Genomic DNA, 22,754 nt, shown 5'->3' with positions numbered 1-22,754 from the left:
TTTTCGAAAATGAAGCTGGAGCAACAATTACGGTGAATGGATTGCGCAATCAAATGATCATTAACGATTTTTTATGGCCGAAATGGGATTGTATTGATCTGGATAACGTTTATTTTCAACAGGACGGCCCTACGTGCCACACAAGCAATGAAACCATTGATTTTTTTATCAAAATAACATCTCTTATTGGAAAGCCCTTAATATACATATTTTTTTTTTCAAATGCTCTGACGAAGAGTAAACAAAAGATTTTTTAGTAATTATTATATAATATATCATCCCTCGTTTGATTTCCATATTATTATCATAAAGTCAGTATAAGTATATAAAAACATTTTTTGAAAATACTCCTTTGAAATCTAAAAGCCTTTTGAAGAATGGAATTTATAAAGAAATAAAAACTCGATTATGCAACATTACTACATAAAATCCATAGTTTCAGGTGCATAGCTTTTTCAAGTCCAAGAAAACTTTAACTAAGGCTCGGTGTTAACCACCAGCAGAGGGAGCGGCGTCCTTTGTGGTGTAAAAACTAATAGAGGAGGACTTGAATTGACTGGGTTTGTCTAAAAGACGCTGTTGAAGAATGTTGGACTTTTTTTCTTTGAATAAAACTAAATTTTTACTTACAGAGAAGTAATTTTGCCTTAATTGAAACATTAGTTTTACTAAAAACAATTCGTGGAGGATTATTCCAACTACTGGCTTAGTGTCTCCACACTCAGTGAGCCTAAGTAGTTAAGAGATGGGAAAATAAATTGGTTTTCTTTTCGAAACTTACTAAATCAACTATTTTCGTAAACAATCTTGCGCAAAATGAATCATCTATTTTGTTTTTGAATAAATTTTTGCTAAATAAAAATAATATTATGAGTGCTGGAAATCTATCTTTGTTTTGACCTTTGCGCGCTCCATTGCTTGTCTGTTTGTATACTGCAGCTTTCTACTTCCCAAGTGGAAAATATGACACCATTTGCAAAAGTTAAGGATCTTCCGATAGGGTCATTAATTGTTTAATATATTTTTATTTTTTTAATTTTTTTTTTTTGGTTGTTATTCCAATGTTTTTTTATTTTTATATTTTTAGCATAAATATTTGTGCTCCGCACGTGTCCCTAACAAAACAATTGCTCATCAATTACTTTCAACTTATCGCATTTTTATTCCCTCTTGGAATAGTTTTCTTTCATTTCGCGTATACTCTAATTATTTCCGCCTTCGTTTTTCCGTTCCTTCTTAATTATAGATATTGGCGTTTTTCCAGCCCAGGCATTCATTCCCGCCATTTCATCGATATGTCTTTGCCAACAAGAGTGGCATTCGTACGTGCGTATGCATGTATGTATGTGTGTATGTGTGTGTTTGCATGTCTTATATATTTGTGGTTTGTGGCGTTAAACCCGCAATTGGTATGGAATTAGTTAATTAAATAATTGTAGCAACCAGAAAACCACTTCGCATCGCAACAGATAGCGAAATTGAAATAAAAGGCAAAGTGTCAAAATGAACGATGTGCGTCGGTATGTATAATATTAATTAATGTTAGAATCGAGTGGGAGTTGTGCGGAGAAGGAAAATTTGTCATAAAAGAATAATGCAATACGCCAGGAGGTACGAATAGTTAGTTTGGTTCAAGGCAGTATTGATTTAAGCAAAATGTAAAGAGATTAAAGCAATTAGCCACAATGAGTATGAAATAAAAAATATTAGTAATAAAAAAATAAAATAAAATGATAAGTAATGAGTCCTTTTAAAGAGAGATTATATTTGATTGAATTTGAGAATTAAGTTTAGAATTTTTTAGTAACTACTAAAGTCGTTGTCACTCTTTCAGATGACTCGCTGAAGTTGTACCTACCACTACGCAATGGCTGTGACTGATGCCGCATAAACGCAGTACTATAAACTAAATCTCACTGAAGTTAAAGGAAATTAAAAGGTTATTAAATAGTGGCAACGAAGCCTTGACAGATAATGGAAGAAAAGGAAATCATATTTGTATAAAACAATTTAGCGAATGCTTTCATGAGTATAGCAGATTCTTACAGAACAACGTCATTCGTGTGCATGTAAGCTGTGACCACAATTACGTGTGCCTTTATGTTTATACATTGCAAGAAATTAAAGGGAGCTCTCAAGCCTAAAGAAACAATTGCAGGTGTGACACGGCATTGTTCGATATGGAAGCTTATATTAACGGTGACGGTGTGACGGCTCCAAAACTTATTCTTAGTTAGATTATACCTATGCCTGGTACACTCTTTTATAAACTTCACTTCTCTATGCTTCTCCGCTTCTAAAGCCTTAGTATTAGAAGTCCATAGAGTATTTTTGACTAATATGATTCTCCATAGAGTATTTTTGATTCTCCATAGAGTATTTTTCCCCATAGAGTATTTTTGACTAATATGCTTCTCCGCTTCTAAAGCCTTAGTATATGAAGTCCTGAACCAGCTATCAATTATATAAAGGGTGATCAGATCAGAGGTACTTTTCCCCATAGAGTATTTTTGACTAATATGACTACTGTCAAACTAAATAAATAAATCTTTTAAGTGTTCATTGGTATTTCATTGTGAAAAGACTTACGCCTCAACAAAGTTCTCAAATCGTACAATTCAATTACAAAAATCGACGCTCTGTGAAAAGTGGTCATAGCGCGCTCAAGCCAACTTATGGTGTTCACTGATGAGGCTGACTTTTGTGGGCTGGAGGAATCATCAGCGCATATTTCTTCAAAGTCGAGGTTGGCCCCAATGTAACCGAAAAAGGTGAAAGTTATCGCATTATAATAAACGACTCTTTAATCCCGATGCCGTAATCTCCACAACATTTGGTTCCAACAAGACGGCACTGGTTTTCTTGCGTTGTCGTCATTTTCTTATACATATTATACCGCCAATAAACAGAGATTACCCACACTTGCCTTGAACATGAAACTTCTCAATTAATTTCGTGCTCTTTTCACAAAATATTTTGTAATTTTTTTATAAATATAAAAAAATAAAAGGGCTTCTAATGCGGAAAACTAAGAAAAAAATGAAATTTTCAATGGCAATGTGTTGGATATTTTTTTTTGATCGATTTAATTATTTCAATTTGTTTTCTAACATTCAAAAATATTTGTATTTAAAACTAACAGATTTTATTAGACATTTATGCAAAATACCCCAATACCCACTACTGCAACCATTCTTAAAAATTTTGCTTATTGGCATAATAAGTCCATTGTTGACTTCTTCTTCGGTCTGTTAAAAAAAGTTTTGAGAGAATTGAGATTTATTTTTTTGATTAAAGGGTTTTTGGGTGTTTGCTTTTTTATTTTTTAGCTATTGTGACAAATTTGAGATCACAATAGATTTGAGGATTTTTGATATAATACGTTGCACTTGTAACCACTCCAAGGGTTCTTGACTGCAATCTTTGGAGTACTCCAGAGTTAGCTGCAGTGTCCACGAGCCGTATGCCGCAGGTCCATATTGGTTTTAAGCTATCTGAGAATAAGAGCTTTCTTTTGAAAGAAACATGAGAATTTCGTTAAGGGGTTATATATAGTCAGAATTTTGTAAAAATCGAATTTGTTTTTATTTGATTTTCTTCATGTACATATATTTAAGAATGCACAAAGAAAATTGAATATCCTTTCGGTGAATATTTTCGAAGTTACGCGCAAATTTGAAAAGGCGTTTCAGAGAATTTTTACCCTATGTAAAGTGCTTTTCAAACTTTAAACGCGTTTTTCTCAAAACCGTGTTTTCGAAGTCGGTGGACACGATTTCTCAAAAACGGCGGAACCTTCTCAGATATACATATTATCCAGGTATTAGTCGAAGGAATAGGAATTCTGATGATTTTTTATATTTTTTTTAGGCAATTTTTCGTGAAAAATTTTGTAGAAAATACGATTTTTTTCCTATAGCCGCCATTTTATCAAAAAAAAATGTTTGACTATTCCTTCGTTAATACCCAGCTTTATCTATCCACACAAAGAATCTAATTGATTTTTTGATTTTAGATAATCCAAACTGGAGATATTCTGGTAGATCATCTGCAGGAGCCGTACACTTCAATATTTTCACTAACTTTACATGCTATAATTAACTTTAAAACAGGCATTATTTGAATAATTAAAAATTGCATATGTTTAATGAAATCGTTCTTTCTAAAAAATTCTCAAAAAAACCTGAGTTTTCAGCCTAAAAGTGTATATATCCCCTTAAATAACCAGTATAGGTTTCGGAATTTAGTCCCAAGTGCTTTGGTGACCATGTGAGCCTGCTATCGAAATGAGCATACAAATTATTTCTGCGGCCTTGCCATCTACTCTAAATATTCCTAAAACTACTCAATAGCTAGCAGTGCGGCAATAAAACTGGCTACCTTAGAAAAGTCATCAATCAAGGGTTACGGCCACGATAAGATTCTTACCGGTTTTTCCGAGCTTCCCAAACTGGTAGACTATGCACTCTCTATAAACACCACAACGTTCACGATGGTGCTAGTCTATCCATGTGTACACAAATGGCCGAAAGCTCGAAAGCAGATTGGGCGGAAGCTTTCGACACTCGGACTACTGCAGTGTCAGACCGAAGGGATGACAAAACTAGTGACAATGGCAAAATTTGATGTGATAGCTTGAGATGATATCTACCAAGCAAAATGTAAATATTATCTCAAGCTATCACAAAAGACAGGCGGCAATAAAATGCCTCACAAAGCTGTCGTTAACCTCTAAGGAAGCCATGAAGTAGCCGCATATTTCATAAGGAGATGACTTAGTTAAGTAAGGTACAGATGAATTAGTAAAACTCGACACCAAATAGATTGATGAGTGCACAAAAATTACATGGAAGCTACTTATTTTTGGAAAAAGGGTATAAACATCGCAGGCGAGATGTTGTTATGAATCCACCTGCAGAATCATCTGACCGTTGTGACCTACTCTCAATACTAAATGCGCAAAATCTCTGCAAAGTCAAAATACGCATAGTCTTAGCACACAGACTCCCGGTATAATGGAGCACTGTCTCATAGGCAAACACGCCTACAGGCTAGGCGTGCAAGCACATGACTTCTGCAAACACTGTCTAGAGAAAGAAGTAGAGATGGTGCTGACTCTCTGTGCCACTGTCCTGTTCTAAACTCCATGCCCGCACTCGCATATCGGCACCCACGTTACTGTTGACAGTTATGATTTGGAGGTTGTAAGAGTCTTCGTTTATCTAGGAACCAGTATTAACTCCTCTGGGTGTTTCCAACTTAAACCAGTTAGCACGAGAAAGAAACAACTGGCGCGCTTTGTTAAACTCCCTTAAAACCGGTTAATAGGTTATCGCGCTAGTCAAGAAGATGAAGAAGAAGCTCGGTGAAAATCAATAGTCTTCTATTAGCTTCCGTGAGCTTCACTTTGGAGTTAGGGAAATCAGGACAAGTTCCGCACGCGGCATCGCAATGAGCTATAAGAGTGAGTGTGTCCTATAGTCGACAAAAATTACAAGTTAACCTAACCTAACTCCCAGCTTCCTTCTCGTGTAGGTTTTTTTTTGTCAAAAAATATAGACCAAAGGCACAGAAAATAAATAAAAATATCAGCTTAACGTAAACCGAGCAGTCGAGATAAATGCGGCACATTTTTAGGTAGTCCTGGAGCAGTGTTTTTAGGCTAGTAGTTACAATAGCTACTACACAACTGTGGTCCATATATTTGGTGCATTAATTCCTGATTATCAGTAAAGTGTGATATAGGTACCTGTTCAATGATGAATCGAAAATAGAACAAAAAATATGCAATATTGAAACCTTTTAGAGTCTTAAAGAGATTGCTGAGTGGTTCAGCAATACAAATTAAAGACATTACCAAAGTTTTTCGGTCGAAGAGATGTGTTTCAGCCGGACTATAAACCTGTTTATAAGGTAAAGAAGATTCAAGCTAGGCTCACCAGGCAAGCCTTTCTACCATTGATCGCTAGATTTGTGGTCGTCTTCAAGACTGGACTTTCCTTTTAAGTATTCAAACAGTTTTTCATAAATCGAATGCGAGGTCAATGTTGCTTGACGGCTCAAAAAGCACTTCAAGGTCGTGTGTTTTGAAGGTATTCAATTGGAGTGGAGTAAGTACTTCAGCCGCTTGGGTTTAAATGCGCAAAAAAGTGTATTGCTCCTCATAGATGGTATTTTTAATAAAAAAGTTATTTTTGACTATGTTATTTAAATATTTTATTATATTAGATATTTAGGTATTTTAAATTATTTTTATATACGAGTATAATTATTTACATATTTTAAATTGTATATCAAATAACTTAAGTATCAACATTCACTTAATAAATTTTATTTAAAACTACACAACTGCAACTTACACCAATTTATTGCAAACATCTGTGAGCGTTAAAAAATTTCAAATTAATTTCTAGAGTACCTGCTTACAACACCGTGAACGAAAGAAAAATAACGAAAAAGACAAGTAATCACACATTTCGCAGTCTTTTTTCTTTTGTTTGCCTGAATTCCACAACAAAATAAAATTCGCGCTAAACTAACAGCGTAGTTCCACCACCTAATCACGCCAGTAGCTTACCGCCACTCTAACTCAATCTTACGTATTTTATCAAAGTAAGTCACACCCACTTCTGTAACTTGAGTAACAAATCCACTCAAATCATATCCGGGTCGCAAAGTTAAGCTTTTCGCTTTTATTTTGCTTAAAACATTTATTTTCGCTTGTTTCTTGTCTACTCCTGATTGCATGTAAACATATACTAAACCCTTCGACCGCAAGTTTACCGCCAAGTGGATGCTGCGCGCGGTAACATAGGATGCTTGACGCTCAACGCAGGACTTAACAAAATTTCATTGCATCAAGTTATTTCATTTATCAACATCAGTCATTCACTATGCAACTTTTTTGCACTCGCACACTCACACACACGCAAATTGTGTTTTGTATAAAGAATATAAGTGATATACGTAGATGTCTGTGAAGTGGATTTATTTTGATACTTACATTATTCTCGTCGAAAACTCGAAACACCAGAGAAGCAAATTTACTGGGATCTCCTTGTGGGAAGAATTGTTTGTAGATTTTAATAAAACCCTATAGCAGCGTATGTATATGTATGCCAGTGTGGGTGTGTGCATGTGAGAGCATTACAAATGTAAGTGGTTTTTGTAGTAATCATAGTTGTTGTTCGTGCACGCATTTATATAAGTCACAGTTTTGTGGCGAGTAAGTGAGTTAAGCGCAGATATTAAATGTTGCGTATACGCCGTGGAGCACACAGATGCAAAGCGCAATCATATAAGATGCGACACAAATGAAAGCAAGCGAAGTATGCATTGTGTATGTATGTATGCGTTTCACATATAGTGGCAATATGTTTTATTAAGCGTGTATGCGTGTATATGTGATACACCGTACGTGAAGGCGTTCAAGAATGTTAAAATGTTTTTCAAGCGCGGCGCAAACACGCCAACGGCGACGGCACACGATACCGAGCGGAAGCACGGAGTGATAAGGAAATTAGCAGAGTGGCAGTGTGGCAGTGACAGTAATGGTGGTGGTGATGTTGATGATGATGGCGTCCACAGCGATGGCAGTTATCCACAGCGACAGCAACAGCAAAGCCGGCAATTCATTTGAAGGCGAATGACGGACATATAATTTTCCAGCGCGCAGCAACATCGTTCGTTATAGTTTTTGTTGATACCGTTCATGTTGTTTTTAGTGATAGTGTCAAAGTTTTATAGACCAGTTGTTTGTGTTTCAATATTGCAGATTTTATTGCGCAGAGAAATGTTGTTAAATTGGAGCGCGTTGGAATGCACGTTGCGTGTAATTTCGTATTAGTTTATAAGAATGTTTGCGTAAACGAAAAAAATGGAGTTTTTGCATTCAAACGGTGATAGGAGCAACAGTAGTGCAACGTCAACAAAAATCATACAACAGCAGAGGCGATGATAATATTTTGTGCGTCGGATGGAAGTTGAGGGGAAGATTGAAGTTGAGGTTGAAGTAAAGGGTTAGGAAGAAATTGAAATTGAGATTAAGATTGGATTTGAAGTAGATTTTAAGGTGAATATGGAGATTGATGTTGGGATTGAGATTGGGGTAGAGGGGGAAGGGAATATGAAGGTGGATATAAAAGTGGTGGTTAAAGTAGTAGTTGAAGTTGTGATTAAGGTTGAGAAAGAGATTGAGTGTAAAGTTTCGATTAAGGATGAGATTAAGGTTGCGATTAAAGTTAATATTGGGATTGAAGTGGAGGAGGTGATGCAGGTGGAGATAGAAGTGATTGTTAAGATAGTGATTTAGGTTGAGGTCGAGGTTAAGGTTGAGGTTGAGGTTGAGGTTGAGGTTGAGGTTGATGTTGTGGTTGAGGTTGAGGTAAAGGTAGAGGTAGAGGTTGAGGTTCAGGTTGAGGTTGAGGTTGAGGTTGAGGTTGAGGTTGAGGTTGAGGTTGAGGTTGAGGTTGAGGTTGAGGTTGAGGTTGAGGTTGAGGTTGAGGTTGAGGTTGAGGTTGAGGTTGAGGTTGAGGTTGAGGTTGAGGTTGAGGTTGAGGTTGAGGTTGAGGTTGAGGTTGAGGTTGAGGTTGAGGTTGAGGTTGAGGTAAAGGTAGAGGTAGAGGTTGAGGTTCAGGTTGAGGTTGAGGTTGAGGTTGAGGTTGAGGTTGAGGTTGAGGTTGAGGTTGAGGTTGAGGTTGAGGTTGAGGTTTAGGTTGGGGTTGAGGTTGAGATTAAGGTTGACGTTAAGATTGAGATTATGGTTAAGATGAGGAGATGATGCAGGTGGAGATAAAAGTAGTGGGTAAAGTAGAGGTTTAGGTTGAGGTTTGGGTTGAGGTTGAGGTTGAGGTTGAGATTGAGTTTAAAGTTGAGATTAAGGTGATTTATGTTGAGGTTTGGGTTGAGATTGAGGTTGAAGTTGAGGTTGAGGTTGGGGTTGACGTTGAGGTTGAGGTTGAGGTTGAAGTTGAGGTTGAAATTGAGGTTGAGGTTGAGAGGAGATTGCGATTGAAATGAAAGTGAAGTGTAGTTGAAATTGAGGTTGAGGTTGATGGTTAATGTAAAAATGAAGATGTATATGGGGATTGAGGCCAGGTTGAAATTAGGCGGAAATGGAAATTGAGGTTCATATAAAGATGGGGATTAAGAAAGTGATTGAAGTGGAAATTGAGCATGAAGTTGAGGTTTAGGTCAAAGTCAAGGTTGAAGTAGAAGTCCAGGTGGAGATAAAGAATGGTGATTATAGTTGTGGTTAAGGCATTGTTTAATATTGAAGACGAGTTTAAGGTTGAAATGGCAACATGAATACCAGCAAATCATCCAGACATTACGTCAGTCAGTCAATCATAAAAATCGCGTGCAGTTGTAAAATGTTTATTTTGTTGTTTTATGTGTTTCAGCAATAGACGTAAGAGCCATGCATGGACATACGCACACAGCCAAGAGGGCGCATCGAAAATTGTGGAATTTTAATTGTATTTATTTAATCGCGTTTTATTTTTGTTTATTTTTCACGCACGCAAACGATTGTCAATCCGCCACATAAAGGTGTCATTAATTTCATTTTCCGTTTATTCCAGTTGTTTATCACAGCGTAATTCCCATAGAACGCCAAGTTGCAAGTTTTGTGTAGTGAGTAATGATGGGCGGTAGGGTTGTGACAATTAGCACAGTTTAATTGTTTGTTATTTCCAAGTTGTCGGTTGTTTTTCAATTAATATTATTCGTTTTTTGTGTAAAAAGAAATAAGAAAAAGAGAAATTTAGTAATATATGAAATTTCTAAAACATTGGTAAATATTTTAATTAAAGAAAAAAATGTAGCGGATGTTTTTGTGTAGAATCTAAATATGCGAGGAAAGTTTTTGAACCACCATTCATCAGTCTCGGAAAAAAATTATTATTTTACAAACGTTTCAAGTAGCTCACAACTTTCGAAAGTGGTTAAAAATATCTTGCTGATAACTTACAAGCACCCATTTTCTGGAGAGCTAAAATGAGAAGGTGAACCCATGTAAGGTCCCGTCCTTCGTATTCGGCTCAGGAGCTCCTTAGTCTGCAGTCAAAGCAAACGGCTCGCTATATAAATATCTGAGCAACGTTGGTGTTCTGTTATGGGCTTAGGTCTAAAAACCACTTCCTATAAAAGTTGCCCAAAGGCGGTCAAACTACAAACTACAAAGAAGAAAGGGTCCCTGCTCAGCTGGTTGTGTTCTTGCCATCATCGTCATCCAGGAAATTATGAATCAAAAAATGATTAAAATACATTCGATTATTAGAAATTCTACTTTGGTAGCCATTTAAATTCTGTGTGTGAGATGGTTGTAGAGAAATTTCAGTCAAGTAACTTCATTCACTATGTTAGACTCGTTTATCGGCACAATTCATCCGAGTCGACCAAAGACCAAGCTGGAAACTTCAGCATCAGAGTGAGTGTGGAAGGAATCATCGGACCCACAGTTGTACAATTAGTCCTATATGACATAAGATCCATTAATAGACTAAGGCTGATCAACTGCGCCGAGGTCCGGCTTATGGTAGTATGCAGCGTCATATTTCAGTATAAGAAGATTTATCAAGGTACGTAACAGTTTCTTGCTCAAAAGTTTTCAAACCAAATAGGGCATGTTACAGTAGGTGGAAGATATTCTTCCAGTGCTTTGATTATACCCACAAATCTAGGACCCAGCATCGGCTCGGATCATTATGGCTCCGAGGAGATGGTAAGGTGCTTGCAGCAACCCTTGCATAGTCGGACGAATGCGTGTCTGTCGATTGGAGTTTATGTGTGATTAACTCATCCCATTAAGAAGGGTAATCTGATCAGATATCAGATACGCATATAAAGCCTTATAAAGACTGTTTTATATCAAAGAAACTGATTGGACCTTATCTATTTGGATTGGGACTTAGTAAGTTAACCATTCATCCAAAATTCATATTAGTCTTGGGCAAGACACTTGTCAACCACTACTTGTCACCACGGAAAGAAGTGACCAATATGCCGTAACATCTGCTTTTAATATCCCGACAAAGTAAATGTGTCTGTATTAAATGGCGTTCAGAAATATGGACATCTCCTTTAGAATCGGCAGAGACGCCTCCGAGCCGTTTTAAATCAAGCGAAAATTCAGACCGCATTGTTTAACTACACTATTTTACTAGCCTTAATCTCATTACTACTTTCTTAACGAATTTTAAGAAAGAAGTGAAAGAAATAAAGAAGTTAATCGAAAGATGCTGGCAGTGAATGTGGGAAAAACGAAGTATCTGCTGTTATCAAACAAATAACCAGCGCACTTGTGCCATCCAAGTAGCCTCTGACAGTTATAGCTTTTAAGTTAAAGTAGTAAAGAACTTTAGCTTAGAAATCCAGCCGAGTGTGTTCTCTGCCAGCAAGGAGGAATAAGAAAAAGGAAATTTGAAATTTTGTCGTAAAATCCTAATTCGACGACCAATAGTCACATTTTCTTTGTCTCTGGTATGGGCTTGAGCTTCTACAAGAGCTGCACTCTTGACTATGAAAAGTGCAACGGAAATTTTTCGAATTTTGGCCGTATTATTTCTAAATAACATCAGTACTTAAGCCCAGATCAGATTTTGATACACAATTCCTTTGGCAATTTTGCTACTTTATTTTCTCAAAAACAAAAAAAAAACCTTTTAAAATAATATCTTATAAAAAATTTACAAACATTTATAAAAAAATACCTATAAACATTTTATTTTCATGACCACGAATCACTTACTTGCTCTGTGAGTAAACCATTTGGACAGTCTTTCAGGAATCCTTTGTGCCTATTTTGCAAGAAAATTACAAAAAAATGTACGAAATTCTTTTAACTTGAGAGAAGTCAATTAAGTATAACTTACCACTGTCGAATTTCTTTTTCTGTAACTGAAAGTGAAAAAGGAAAAGAATTAATCAAACATATTTGCGAGGATACGGGATATCAAACAGTAAGTAAAATTATCATAGCATGCAATTTTTTGGAATATTTTCCTGGAAGTTCAATCGCTGCAGAAAAAAAATTTATTTGTATACCATCGGTGGATGGTGCATTAACGCTGAATAGGTTTTAGATATAAAAGTTAGCTATCTCACACATACTCGTATGTACGAGTTGTGTTAAAAAAATTAACTGCATTTTAAAATTTCGCGGCTTACTTACATTCGTCTTTCGATTAATATTCTTTTGTTTTTATTATGGTACACTCGCCTCCCAAGTATGTTCACGGGTTTAGCAATATAACCTGTTTAGTTTGTTTGTGAGAGGCATAATAAGTGTTTTGCGTGTTCGGCGATTTTCTGCTATCGAAAAAATGGATCAATGAAATTGCATACAATTTTGTGCAAAAAATGGAATTAAGTGCAGAAAAACACTTGAAATGTTGACAATGGCATACGGTGAGAATACTCTGAGTAAAAAAAAAATGCTTACAAGTGGCATAAGATTTTCACAGAAGGTCGAGAAGCTGTGAATGGCGACACCTGCTCTGTGCGTTCCAGCACATCAACAATAGGTGAAAATGTTGAGAAAGTGAAGAAAATTGTTATGGAGAATCGTCGAATCACAATTAGAGGAGTTGCTGGGGATGTCGGCATATCGGTTGGCTCATGTCATGTAATATTTTCGAAAGTTTTGGGCATGAAGCATGTGAAAGCGAAGTTCGTTACAAAATTGCTGAATCTTGACCAAAAATAACGTCGCATGAGCATCGCTCAGAAATTGTTGAATGACGTCAACGATGATCCAGATTTTCCTAAAATGGTCATCACTGGTGATGTCTGCATATAACACTTTAAAGAAACTCACTTTAAAACCTTTTAAAGAATGCGCCAACATCAAAAATCACAAAACGTCCGAAATTTATTTTTTGCACCGTACTTGTGGTTCCAATAAAGATAGTAGTTAAAAAAAAAAAGTATAAGATGTAGAAATATGAGTATGAAATGAAAGAGAGCTTTTGGTATTTGGAATTTGAATGAAAATTATGGAAGCTATTCAGGGGAAACAACCATAAGTGACATTTTTGAAGGGATTTACCTCATTCAAAATTCATTTTACACCCATATTTCTTTGCCTTCTTACTTTACTGAATTTGGGCGGTCCTTATGTTGGTTGTCATTTATGTCCTCACAACCATCTCTGAACCGTGTAAACCACTCATGAGCTCTGGCACGAGGTAGACAATCATCGCCATAAACTTTTTTCATCAATTCAAATGTTGTTTCTTTAAACGTTTTACCGACTTTGCAACAAAATTTGATATTACCTCTTTTTTCGAGACTCATTTTTCTATCGATGACTCAAAACATACTGACACTCTAGACGCAATAACTTCACTTCCACTGAACCGAATGTCACCAAGCTTTTACTGGAAGTCAGCTAGGGATGTAACTTCCGACGCACAAACTCTTTACAAAGATGGCGCCATCAAAGATATCTTTATGACGCCAGGCTTGTTTATTTTAGACTTCACCTTGTAGCTCTTTTTTTTCACTATCAATAAATTTGCAGTGATAATGAAATTCGTGTTTTAACTACCAGTGAAGAAGTAGCGGTAGTGAAATGCTTTTTGCATTTATTTTTTAAGGGGTTACATTGGTTTCGTTGGTTAAAAAAATCGACTTTTTTTTTTTAGCTTATTAATTTCTACAACATCTCAGAAATATTATCCTAAATTTTCGAGTCGATCCGAATAATAAATTCGGAGATAGAGCCTTTGGAATGTGTGCGCTCCAAGCCACTTTTATTGTTACTCTAAACTTTAAACGCGTTTTTCTCGGAACCGTGTTTTCAAAGTCGGTTGTCAAATGTTCTCGAAAACTAGTCAACCGATCTTGATGAAATTTTACACTGGTGCTTGAACGAGGGATTTTGTTTTTTTTTCAATTACAACTATAAAAAAAAAAAAAATGTCAAGCGAATTTGACCGAAATTTTCATTTTTTTGGAAAAATGTCTGCCAAAATTCCAATTTTTACTTTTTTTTACTTATGCTGACAACGCGGACTCGCCTTTTTTCGAGGGGTCACCGGAAATGACGTCACAATGGTGGAGCTTTAATTTTTTTTTTTGAAAATATCAGAAATCATTCATTAAATATGTATCTATAAACAGAAAAAAGTTTGAATTAAATAAATAATTTTTTACATAGAAAAAAAAATATTGAAAATAGGTCTTTTTTTACCCGATGAAACACATGTAACCCCTTAATGCACTGTGCCCAGCCTTGCTTTAAAATAGCGTTAGTCTGCTGAGTAAAAGCAAATTTTTAACTGCAAGGCATGCGTCAGTGATCGAAACTATACTTCGTTACATTTTGTATATTTTTGTTTTTCTCTTCAATCTTTCCCTTTTCGTATAATTTAATACATTTTAGACTCAATTCTTATTTTATGTGTTTTAGTATTTTTGACGTGATAACGTCTTATAATTCGATTTAGCCGGCTGCACGCACGAAAAAATGTATCGTTACCTTGCTCATTAATGTTACCTTGCTCATTTGTCGTTACCTTGCTCATTGCCGTTACCTTGAATGAACTGCAAGCGAAAGCGCGGAACGAACAAAGCAAACGAACGGCAACGTTCGACATCTTGCTCTCTCCTACTTAAGTGAGCGTATATATGTATGTATATGTATGTATATGCGCATTTGTATATAAATTCACATACTTGTATTTGCATATGCCTTCTTCCTGTGTGCATGGTAATGAACCATTTCTCTGTTGAGAATAGGACGATGATAGAAAAAGTAGGAAATGAAAGGGAGTGTTTCGAGTTTAAAGTGTCTTGAAAAAGGCAAATCGATGATGGTGCCTTTTAGTGTTGTTGACTTATTAACGTCTGATGCACAATCGAAGTTGAAGATATCTTTCATGAATTTGATAAGTGTTTTGTCATTTTTCACGTTTATGTAAATGTAACTTGACCTATTCCATTGCAATTCCATTTACCTCCTCCTCTATATCCATACAAAATATCTATCAAACAAATAAAATTAAAACTTTGTTTTGACAATTGCAACCATTCCATCAATATTTTCTTATGACGTTGTCACGTTAAACTATCGTCAGTAAACCGACTTTACGGACAACCTCTTTTTAAGTCATATTGTAATTTGTATCTAACTCTGAAAAATGTCCTGTTTGTGTTTGATTAAGCTAAATAAATAAAGAAATATTTTAGTGTTAGTTTCGCTCGTATATTCATTTCTCATATGTGGCAACGAACAACAAACTACTGCTATATAATCAAATACTCAAACCGGTCTGGACGTATGGCATTCAGCTATGGGGATGCTCAAGCGAATCTTGCATGACAATTATCCAACGATTCCAAAATAAAATGTTGCGCAACATCGTCAATGCTCCATACTATGTGAGAAATCTCGACCTCCATCTTGATCTTGGTATCTTACCCATCACTGACGTGGCGAAAAAGTACGCCATGGCCCACAGACAACGTTTAAGTACACATGTCAATGCTGAAGCATTGGCTTTGCTTCAGCCAGATACTCAACGTCGGCGGCTCAAGCGTAAAACAATTTTAGACCAGATGGGCACCCAGTAGCAGCTGTACCTTAAATATTTATGAATATAATGAATTTATGAATATTGAGGCAGTTAGTTTTTCCTTTTTTAATATATGCGTTCAATAAAAATTGCTCGTTAGTATCTTTATTTCGTTGTACTAGTTGTAATTTCTAAACGTTATTCTGCTTATACTTTAAGATGCGTTAATAAAAAAAAAAACAAAAAAAAATATGTGGCAAAAGTAGCTCGATTTTGTAGCACGGTGTAATAAATATATAATTAAATGAATTCTTAGGCATTCATCGCACTGCCTTTCATGTCACACTCATATTTCCATACGTTGTATAATATTAAATGTATCCTTTTTTTCAAAACCACTATTCTTGCTCAAACTTTAAAGTTCTTCAAACAAAACTACCAACATTCCAAGAGAAGACTAGAAGCGTAAGTTAGCTCTATGCTTGAATGCGTATGTACTTATGCATCGACTTCTTAAGATTTTATACACCGTCTTTCCACAGAGACTTCCCTCAATTCGACATTGAATTTCATTTTCATATGATTTTTTTAAGCCGCTTTCTTCCATAAAATTTTAAAGTCTTTTAAAAAATTCAAACCTTAGTGAAAAAACTGAAAGCGTAAATTTATTATATTTCAGCTCTGGTTTCCTGCAAATATCGATTTTCCATGATTTAGTTTGTGCCAAAGTGTTATTAGACAAATAATTAAATAAATGTATTTGTTTTTTAATGTTTTTTTATTTTATTTTATATATTTTATAAAAGCTTTCATAACAATAAATTTATTATATATTGTATAATAATACAGCGTTAACTTTTGAAGGTCTTGTCTTAGCAATATTATTAGAAATATTATTTTATTTTCAGTTTAGAATTAAGATTAGAAGTCGTGAAGGACTTTGATTAGAAGTGTAAAAGACAAAAACCTGAAACTAAAGAGCCAGTTTCTTTGCGATTAGTTATATTTTACAATAAATTATTAGCAACGTGCAATTTTTTGTAATAATATTACACATACAATGTTAAGCAGGAAAGTCTCTCAAAAAAATTGTGAAATTGAACTACCTGCTTCTTCCTCGCAAGCTGACAACTATGAACATATCACACTTTAAATGAATTTCCAGTTTATCGAAATGATTTCCACACCACTGTTCACAGTTCATTTGTCTTTTGACTAGTCACTGCTCAGTGAACATTTGTAATAATAATAACAATACCTAACACAATTTTCATTTATACTGAACAAATACTTATTTATTAAGGACACTGCAGAAATATTGACTTTGTGCTGCTTGCACTCCATTAACGTTGATAAGGGCATACAAGAGGATGTAAGGGAGTATACATTAGAGCAACCAACATATTTTCACCGTGTAAAACCAGCTGCAGAGGGAAAAAAGCAAAAGACGCACAGAGAGACACAATTGACCTTTAACAACAACAAGCATGCGAAACACAACAAAATAAAGTGCGGCTAATGAAGTCTAGTGGAAATGGTCAAAGGAATTCGCTAAGAGAGAAATGCCAATGGCAGCCAGCACAATCAACAAAGGGCATACCATTAGCCGCAATAATAACAATAGCTGTTGCAGTGACATTGGTTGCAGAAACTACGAAGATGAAAAAGACAGAGTATGACCGCCGCAGCAACAGCTAAATCATATACAATAACACCATCAATGACGAATGCGAATAAAATGCTACATTGAGGCAATCAACCAGGCAACCACTCAACCAGTCAAGTAAATAACCAACTCCTCAAGCAGTCAGTGAGTTTGTTCATCTCTTAGTCTGCAAGCTTGTCAGCCTTGCTTAGCTAAATGGGAAGCCAAACAAGTAGAGTAAGGAACTCAGTCGACCAAACAAGCATAACATTCCTCATCAACACCATCACAGCTTTAAAGAGATGTGGCTGTAAATTTTTCTACCAAGCAGCGTGAATGTAAAGAAGGAAGGAATTTGCAGAAATACGTGCATGGTCTTAGAAATATGCGCTTTCGTCATTGAAGGAAAGCCATGCCGTTCGAAAATGATAATCTTCTGTTGAATTTGGAACCATGACTGACTCGAGTTCTTCCTCTTCCATACTAGCAATAAAGGAGCTCAATAAAGTGTGAATTCTTTGCTCATTCTTAGAAGCTGCCTGAACAAGGGCTACTTCAAGCCAAATTGGAGACTTTCGTCTCCCTCACACCTAAAGCAGGCAGGTCCTCACACACTAATCTTAAATACTTCAGACCAATCAATCGCACGTCTTTCCAACTCAAAATTCTAAAAAGGATTATCGATGAGTATCTACGGAGCGTGCCAGAAATCAGCAGGTTATCCACAGCACAACACGCCTACATAAAAGGCATATCTACAGAAACTGTTTAACACTAGCTAGTCGGATTCGTGAAAAAAAGCCTCGCAGAAAAAAAGTTTACTTTGGTAACTTTTGTAGACATTGAAGGACCATTTAGCAGTATTTAATACTAGAAGATTTTGGAGTCGAACCTAATGTTGCTACTCTAATCGAGGATATACTTGTCAGAAGAAAGGTAACTGCAAGATTGGCCAACACAATAATAAGCAAGCAGATCTGCAGAGGTACTCCTCAAGGAGGCAGGAGATTTTGGCAGTGAATTCCTTGCTGCTGACCCTAAAGAAAAGGGGTTTCCTTCTCTGGACTACCATGTCAAAGCTTACGCTGATGATATCGCAATCGCGGTTAAAGGCAAGTATTCTAATACGCGCATGGGTATTCTGCGCTCTAACATGCCCACGCTTACTAACTGGACAGAGAGTAGGGGACTCTGAAAACTGAAGTAATTCTCTTTACAAGGAAATATAGACTGCCCACAGTCTCCTCGCTAATTTTCAAGGGTGTGGAGATGTCTTTGAAAGAGAATGTTAAATATTGAAAACTCATATTAGACAGGAAACTTACGTGGTAATCTAAAGTAAAAAGGCCAATATTGCATTCCACACATGCAAAAAGCTATACTGGTGCGGTGACCACCAACTCAAAAGACAAGTTATACAAAACTGCTGAGCAAGGTCCAAAGAACTCCGTTTTTATGCATCACCGGCGCTTTAAGGACCACCCCAAATAAAGCGCTCGAGGTGCCTCCTCTAAATCTGGTAGGAAAATACTTGGCCGATTGGCTTCAGCGCTTACATTTAATAGTATTGCGCTATAGAAGACCCGGCGGTTCGGCCACGTTTCTATGAGTAGTTATAATCAAGAAATCGATTACTCTTTCCCAACTCCCTAACTGGCAAACTCAAATACCATGGAGAAGAGGGCAAATAAATTTCTGCACAGATGGATCCGAGTTAGAAAATAATCAACTATCAAATTTTTTTTAAAGAATTGGGATTAAAATTATCAGTCTGACTTCCGAACTACTGTAGCTTTTACCAGGCAGAAGTCTTGGCCATAAAGAAGGTAACAGAGTACCTAAACGCACAAACCTTAAGGCCGGCGGGCCAATTAAAAGGTCAAAACAATCGATTTTTTTTTTTTTCCTGAAATCAATAGCTTAGATATTCAAGAACATGAGACACAAATTTTCAGAGTTAAATTCCAAGTATTTGCAGAGCTACAGAGCCGAGCGTAGTGCGGCGTCGAGCAACCGTGCGCTTATTATCGAAAACTTTGAAGCGCGTTTTCTCGGCTTTTCATTTTCACGATTTTACCTAATTTATGTACACGATTGCAAAAAAACTAAACGAGCTATCCATTTCATTCAAAATGCGTTATCTTCAGTATTGTTTTCTCTTCTATGTGAACTAAAAAAAACATCCAAAAACTTTTTTAAGGGACTTTTTTACCCAGTTGAAGAGTTTTTTTTTCCTTGAAAACCCACTTTTTTTTTCTACCTTCCCCAAAAATTCGAATTTTACGTGTTTCTCCCAATTTTCTTAGTTCACATCGAAGATAATTACATCAAAATTAATAATCTTTTTTTTTTTGTTTTCAGATGAAAATTGCAAGTTGTATCTTGTACAGAAGTTGGATACTTCTGTGGCAAGGCGCTCTGGGAATCTATTGATAACTCGGCTTACAATATATTGTTGGAGATTGTACAAATTTTTTTTTTTAGTTCAAATATATATTAAACTATCTCCAAAACTTCATTTGGCTAATTGTTTTTTTTTTCTCATCCTACAACGCTTCGCGAAAACTACTGAATTTAGGACATCTAATTGGCCCGCCGGCCTTAAAAAGAACTACGATAAATACCTTATCGGACAGCCACTCAGTCATCAAATCAGTGGAGGCAGTTATAATAACAACAAAGGTTGTCCAGGAATGCCTGGTAGCTCTAACTGATATTAGCACTGTCTTCAAGGTCAGCCTTATATGGGTTCCGGGATGTAGAGGTACTGAAAGCAATTGCACCGCCGATGAGCTCGCCAGAAAGGGTACTAATCTTCCAATGCTTGAAAACAGAGGCAGAACTGGAATTCCTATGGCAACTTGCAAATTAAAAATGAAAAATAATATTCTCCAGGAGGCCAATAGATCACGGAGAGAAGAAAATACTTGTGTTACAACCAGGCTAATTTGCCGCAAATAAGAAAAAGTCAGAAAAATTGTTCAACCTCTCACGAGAGAACAACTCGAAGATCGTGGCTTGCGTTACCGGCTGTTAGGACGGTACCCTCCTAGGCGAGGACTATTTTCTCATGAATACTGCAGAAGATGTAGAGACGATGAACAGGAAGAAACAGGAGAACAATCTCTTTGTAATTGTCCGTCCTTAGCTAGGAATAGAGCAAGATTGTTGGGAAAGTACCGCTTTGACTTTCTTCAGGAACTATTCGTTGTTGGGATGAAACCTATCCTACGCTTCATAAGAGTGTCTAAATGGTTCCACGATAAATTCACAGTAAGGTTCCCTTGTTACGCAGTGGTATCTCAACGGACCCACACAGTCAAAGTGAGTTGACTACTCTAAGCCGACTGCCACTACTGACCTAAACTGGTGCATTCTTCTCTCGATTTATAAACATAAGTTTCATTCTTTCTTAAAATAACCAGTTTTAGTACATACCATTGTTGGGTAAGGTTATGATGGAAATGGCTAACTTTTTTATCACTCTATCAGAATACCCTGTTCAATCTCATTATTTTCTATGCTAATTTACTATAAGAATGTGCAAAGCGTGGAAAATCGGAATCACCTTAAACAAAAATGTATACTTAAAGTTTGTTTTTTTTTTTGGTTGTCTTTCCTATCAGAATCCATTTCCAATCTCTTAACTTCATCCCAGCTAAGCTGCATGGTGCAGATTTCTGACTCCAAGGTACTGCAACTAGAACTCAGACAGTAACAGGCGGGCTTCAGAGTGAACCGTTCATGCATCGACCACATCAACAGTCACCGAGCTATCTTTGAACAGTCAGTTGGGTAGAGAACCCCGCTCTCCCTTGTGTTTATAGACTTCCGAAAAGCGTTCGGTACTTTACATCACGGCGCTATTCGTAACGCCCTCGAGTGCAAAGGGGTGCCATCGAAATTGATGCAACACATCGAGGTACTTAAATATTACCAGGTGTACGACAAGGATGGCAGCCGCCGTAGCCGTATGGGTTGGTGCGTGACTACCATTCGCAATTCACAGAGAGAACGTCGGTTCGAATCTAGGTGAAACACCAAAATCAAGAAAAACATTTTTCTAATAGCGGTCGCCCCTGGGCAGGCAATGGCAAACCTCCGAGTGTATTTCTGCCATGAAAAAGCTCCTCATAAAAATATCTGCCGTTTGGAGTCGGCTTGAAATTGTAGGTCCCTCCATTTGTGGAACAGCATCAAAACGCACACCACAAATAGGGGGAGCAGCTCGGCCAAACACCCAAAAAGGGTGTACGCGCCAATTATATATATATGACAAGGATGCGTCTCGCGCCACTTCTCGCAACGACTTACCCATTCTTATTGAACAGAAATTTCAACAAAGTTTGCCGTTCTTACTTATTGATATCCATAGTCTTCCTGCAGCTACAAAAATACCCTATAAGCAAACTGTATAATAAAGCCAAATAATTATCCTTAAAATGATTCACTTTGCTTATCATTCTCTCTTAAGTTGGCTTCAGTTCCTCATTCTATGACATAAAATAACGTTCCCTGGCTCACATATCGGCGATTCTGTGTCTTGTTTATATACGCAGCATCAAACGAGAGCAACCAACAACGGGATTAGTGCGAATTTGTTGAAAGTTTGCTAAGTTATGGAATATAAATTTGTCTCGCTTTTCAAATTTTCCCTGCAGACTCATCTATGTGTCTGAATTCTGTGTCAGTGTTGTGTCCTTGCCACAATTATTGTTGAATGCAGTTCGTGCATGATAGCGCCTACTGATACACATTTTAGAAATATTTTTATTAAATTTCCCATTCAAATCAGCCAACTGTAGCTGCTACTACTGCTGAACTCTGTTTCTGACATTAGTTGTATGGTTGATGCTGTTCCCGCTAAGATGGGTGGCAAAACTGTTGAAGAGACGTTGCTGCCACAGACAGCGCAAAGAATTTTTCATGAAGCTGAAGTTTTAAATATAAAAACATTTCTTAAGTTGTAGTTTAGAAATTTTTAGAACAAAAAGATTATTTGATCTCAACATGTAAACACAGTGATTATTATATGCATGTATATGTGCATCCATATATGTACTTGAGCTCATAATAATAAGGCTGCTTTATTAAGTGAGCTTCTAGTCTTCTGAGCATCATTCCAGGGAGGAAAGATCTTAAAAAGTGGGATCCAACCCTAAAACCGGCAGTCGTTTAAACTTTTATTAAGAACGTGAGTTAAATGTAGAAATTCTGTATTCGTACAAATAGAGTACTGTGCAGTTCATCAAATTATTTAGTAAATAACATATAAAGTTACTATTTTGTATGTCAACAAAATGTTACAAAAACTTTACTTTCCTTTCAAGTAGTTTATTGAAAAAAAAACAGGGAAAATTTCTGTACAACTTTTTTTTTTTGTTTTTTTGGTTAAAATAACTGTTTCATAGAAAATGAACGCATTTATTTCTTTCGTCTAGTTGTATAAATTACCCACCTCAGAACAGAGGTGAGAGAATGGTGTCATTGAGATTTCCGAAATATTACTTCAGTTATTGTGTGCGCGGACGTTGTAATTAATGTGAGTTTGAACATAATTCGGCACACTTTCTCCTTTACGTTTGCATAAG

General features: G+C 36.4%; 1 protein-coding gene across 1 annotated transcript in view; it reads right to left on the bottom strand.

Moving 5' to 3' along the window:
- The window catches only part of LOC128857019 (frequenin-1), a 151,959-nt gene that overhangs the window by 16,812 nt on the left and 112,393 nt on the right, over positions 1–22,754 (bottom strand). Inside the window, exons 3-5 of the mRNA XM_054092534.1 lie at positions 11,874–11,898; positions 11,750–11,798; positions 7,004–7,093 (exon numbers count right to left, since the gene is read on the bottom strand). Of these exons, the coding sequence (XP_053948509.1) occupies positions 7,004–7,093; positions 11,750–11,798; positions 11,874–11,898 (164 nt within the window). The remainder of the gene's footprint in view (positions 1–7,003; positions 7,094–11,749; positions 11,799–11,873; positions 11,899–22,754) is intronic.

Source organism: Anastrepha ludens, chromosome 3, assembly GCF_028408465.1.
Source record: "Anastrepha ludens isolate Willacy chromosome 3, idAnaLude1.1, whole genome shotgun sequence".
Lineage (NCBI taxonomy): Eukaryota > Metazoa > Arthropoda > Insecta > Diptera > Tephritidae > Anastrepha > Anastrepha ludens.
The sequence above is the reverse complement of the archived record's forward strand: the minus strand, read 5'-3'. Positions and strand labels throughout refer to the sequence as shown.